The 4,665-nt window shown below is 41.9% G+C and overlaps 1 protein-coding gene and 1 pseudogene across 1 annotated transcript; one reads left to right on the top strand and one right to left on the bottom strand.

The window, feature by feature from the left end:
* Positions 1-386: 386 nt before the first annotated feature.
* Positions 387-713, bottom strand: LOC112579452 (annotated as a pseudogene).
* A 2,688-nt stretch (positions 714-3,401) lies between these two features.
* Positions 3,402-4,367, top strand: LOC112579335 (olfactory receptor 52R1-like). Its single transcript, XM_025265702.2, has one exon. The coding sequence runs from the start codon at positions 3,408-3,410 to the stop codon at positions 4,365-4,367; it is 960 nt and encodes a 319-aa protein (XP_025121487.2). The 5' UTR covers positions 3,402-3,407.
* The last annotated feature ends 298 nt before the right edge of the window (positions 4,368-4,665 follow it).

Genomic DNA, 4,665 nt, shown 5'->3' with positions numbered 1-4,665 from the left:
GGGCCATTGCCTTCTCCAACTGAGCCACCTGGGAAGCCCTTAAATTGGCATAATTTAAAAAAAAACAAAAAGATAAAGTGAACATTATCAGTGTATCTTCAGCCCTTGTCTTGACAGGCTAATGAGCACAACTTGAAATCAGGTGAAGCTTACTCTGTTCTGTGAGACAGTGAAGGGATCTTCTCAATATTTATATTAATATAACCAATTATAGAAATCTGAATATAAAGTCAGTCTCCCATAGGGCTTGAGAAATCATTCACCATTTCCCTGAAAAGCTTAACATTCTTCAAGCAAGTTCAATCATCTCTTTAGAAGGGGAAAACAGTGATAATACTTGCTGAACCAGAATTACTATCAAAATTTGAAAGTCTGATCATATTCATTCAGCCACAAGCCTGTCTGATTGACTCATTAGTATATTTTTTCAGATAAGCTATCAAGTTTTCCCTTTCTCCCTTTGTAATGCCAGCAGAGATCATTTTTGTTCCAGGGATGTATTTCTTGGAATTCACCAAGTACTCTGTCAGCATCTCTCCCCAGCTGATGCCTTTGCTCTTGTTGGCATCTGTGTAGGATAATGCAACAGGCTGAATTGTCTTTCACCCAAGCAGATCGTGGAGATTTGGCCTAGTCTTATGCTTGCCTCCCTTCTCAGTATGGCACTGGGCACACTTCTGAAGAAAAATCTTGCTCTTCTCAACATCACCCATATTTAAGTTGTTCTGTCTCCTTAGGTGACCAAGAGGTTCCTGCTCACAAGCAGAACATCCTTCTAAGTCTCTGTATTGTCATCCTATCATAGATAGGAGTGTTTGAGCGAACCTCTAACTATTATCAGGCTTCCCAGGTGGCTCAGTGGAAAAGAATTTGCCTGCCAATGCAAGAGATGTGGGTTCAATCCCTGGGTCAGGAAGATTCCTTGGAGGAGGAAATGGCACCCTACTCCAGCATTCTTGTTTGGATAATTCCCTGGACAGAGGAACCTGGTGGGCCATAGTCCATATAATCACAAAGAATTGGACACAACTGACCACTCAGATGGACCATAGCTATTATCTGACTTTGCTTTTGGCTCAGTGGTAAAGAATCCACCTGCCAGTGCAAGAGATATGAGTTTGATACCTGAGTCGATAAGATCTCCTGGAGAAGGAAATAGTAACCCATTCCAGTATTCTTGCCTGGAAAATCCCATGAACAGAGGAGCCTGGCAGGTTACATTCTATGGGGTACCAAAAGAGTTGTGCATGACTTAGCAACTAAACAACAATAGCTATTATCTATGAAGGATGGTAAAGTTTTCAAGTTAGAGAAAGATAAGGTCTGAGCCCCACTTCCTTAATAATGTTAAAAATCTAGAGAATATCATAATTATTTCAGATATTCCAGAAATCCTTTCTTTCTTTCTTTCTTTTTTTTTTTTTAACTACTGGATCTGGAATGAAACATTTGTCCATACCCAGAGTTGATTCGTTAAAGGGAGTTTGAAAAGATTCTTCTTGTCTATATACCTCTGTTATGAAGGAGGTAAGAGCTAATTCTTTCAAACAAAGGATAGGTCAACTGAAAGTATATAGTGTGAGTGTGGTGTGTAAGAACCAGACGAGTTTTTGTGTCACTTATTCTGAGTTAGGTAGTGTTCACATGTGGGATGAGACAGTAGGATTACCCCCATGTAATGCTGGCAAATATTAGCAGAGAATGATGTTCACAAAGTCCTCCCCTTGCCAACAGGGAACAGTATGAGAAATGGACGTAACTGTGTTATGCTCATGGTGTTCAAGAGGGGGGTTCTGTCAGGACATTTTAAGAAATGATTGATTGGTTAATGACTCCATTGCTACTGAATAATGACCGTTATTTGTTAGTTCCTTCAGTCAGCATTGATTAAAGTCCTTTTTGTCACAAAGCACAGGTTCTAGGAATAGAACATGACTCAGGGATAACTTCATGAAATTTAACACTTAGGACAGGAATTGGAAAACTATAACCTGCGCCAGCTCCACTTTGCATCATGGTTTTGTGCATAAATTTTGTTGGAGCACAGCCACACTCACAGGTTATATATAAACTATTGCTGCTTTCATGCTACTCAGCTAAGCTGATTAGTTGCAACAGAGATTGTATGGCCCACAAAGCCTAAAATATTGATGATCTGACCTTTTACAGAAAAAGTTTAATGATCCTACAACTAGGAAGAGCCATACACTAAATTCCTTACACAAATGGTACATAATTGGTCAATCAGATACCTTTGAGTCAAATCCTCATAGTAATTGTTTTAGAGTCAAAACTAACTCAGTGTCACTAAATAAACTGCTTAGGGGCTTTAAGCCAAAGAGTTTTCCAAACTGACTTCCTACCCTGAAAAGTGGCCCAAGTGTTGTATTGCTGCTGTTCTTTGAATTCTGATGTAGGAGGCTACAGCATGGAGCCTGTTTTTTTGTATGTGTGTTTTTTTGTGTGTTTTTTTGGTTTTTTTTTTAATAGAACTCTGCCTGTCTCATCTGGATGTCTGCCTGTGTGTATATCTGAATATTTCTGCAGTAGAAGAAAAGTAGATTCTCATGTAAAATACAAATACACTGACTCTGAATACCCACAACACTGGTCAGTCCAAGTGTGTATGAACTCCAGAGAAAGACAGGGCACAGAGGGTCAAGGCCTGACTCAACCTCTAACCAGCCTGGTGCCCTTGGCTAGTGTGCTTGTTCCATCTCCCAGAGACCAGCCCTGTCCTGGGAGAGGGCAGAGGGAAAGTACAGGCCAACCTCCCTCCTGGGGCCTAAGGAGATGCTGGGGTCCTTAGCTTTGGAAGTCTAGAACCTAACAGCAGAGAGATGGTGGGGTCCTCCGCATAGTCGTCGCCTGCATACTTGTCCCCCTTGAAGAAGCAGGAGCCCTTTTCCAGTGGGAAGAACAAGGGCAGATCACTACTCCCCACATCCACAGAGCCTGGGTCCCCAGGAATGGGTTCATTGGTGTGGTGTAGTGAATCAACTGCTTCCCTGAGGCAGGGCTTCCCAAGTATGATGGAGGGATCTATGAGAAAGGTTAAGTGAGTTGGTTGTTGGTTATAAATCGAATAGAGGGAAAGAATTACTATGACATTATTTTCCAAGATAGTTTTCCTTCAGCAGATTCTACATTCAAAATTTAAAAAATATTGTACTTGGAACTAGAATGTTCTGACCCTATTTTCAAGGACATAAATATGAATTAAAATGAAGGTTAGCAATGTATTATATTGCAAAATTTTATTTATTAAAATAGCTGAATACATTGTAGCTTACCATTAACCACAGTTCTTCCATCCAAAGGATTATAAATAATAATAATAATTTACTTTAATGTTATCACCTGCAGAGGCTGGATCACCTTTCCAATGGAGAAACATTAACCATCCTATGATGTTGACTTCAGGGAATAGCTCTTCCCATCCTGAGTTCTTCACCCTGCTTGGGATCCCAGGATTGGAGAATTCTCAATTTTGGGTTGCCTTTCTATTCTGTGCCATGTATGTTGTGGCTCTAGTCGGCAATATCACTCTCCTTCATGTAATCCGAACTGATCCCACCTTGCATGAGCCCATGTACCTCTTTCTGGCCATGCTGGCTATCACTGACCTTGTCCTCTCCACTTCCACACAACCTAAAATGCTGGCCATATTCTGGTTTCACGATCATAAGATTGAATACCATGCCTGCCTCATCCAGTTGTTCTTCATCCATGCCTTTTCTTCAGTTGAGTCTGGATTGCTCATGGCTATGGCCTTGGACCGTTATGTGGCTATCTGCTTCCCACTGCATCACTCTAGTATCCTGACCCCATCTTCCGTGGGTAAACTGGGGGCAGGTGTGATGATGAGAGGCCTGCTGTGGGTGAGTCCTTTCTGCTTCATGGTGTCCAGGATGCCTTTCTGCCCCAGTCGGATAATCCCCCAGTCCTACTGTGAGCACATGGCTGTGCTGAAGTTGGTGTGTGCTGACACTAGAGTAAATCGTTCATATGGACTTTTTGTGGCCTTCTCTGTAGTTGGCTTTGATATTATCGTCATCAGTGTATCCTATGTAATAATTTTGAGAACTGTTATGGGGTTACCCTCAGGTGAAGCCCGGCTCAAGGCTTTTGGCACATGTGCCTCCCATATCTGTGTCATCTTGGCTCTTTATATCCCAGCCCTCTTTACTTTTCTCACCCACCGCTTTGGACATCATGTGCCCCGAGTAGTACATGTCATATTTGCTATTGTCTATCTCCTGGTACCTCCCATGTTCAACCCCATCATCTATGGAGTTAGAACCAAAGAGATCAGGGACAGGGTTATTCAAGGATGTTGTAGAAAAGACTCCCAACTCAAAGCATAGGGTTTTTACCATCCCAAGGTCCCTACTGTTAAGGCATTGATGATATAAATGCATAAAGTTTTCCAGGATGTCACAATTTTTTTTTTTCAAATTTATTGAGTTATAGTGAAGTGAAACTCACTCAGTCGTGTCCACATCTTTGTGACGCCATGGGCTGTAGCCCACCGGGCTCCTCTGTCCATGGAATTCTCCAGTCAAGAATACTAGAGTGGGTTTCCATTTCCTTTTCCAGGGGATCTTCCTGATCCAGAGATTGAACCCGGGTCTCCTGTACTGTAAGCAGACTCTTTACCATCTG

The sequence above is a fragment of the Bubalus bubalis genome, chromosome 16 (assembly GCF_019923935.1).
Source record: "Bubalus bubalis isolate 160015118507 breed Murrah chromosome 16, NDDB_SH_1, whole genome shotgun sequence".
Lineage (NCBI taxonomy): Eukaryota > Metazoa > Chordata > Mammalia > Artiodactyla > Bovidae > Bubalus > Bubalus bubalis.
The sequence above is the reverse complement of the archived record's forward strand: the minus strand, read 5'-3'. Positions and strand labels throughout refer to the sequence as shown.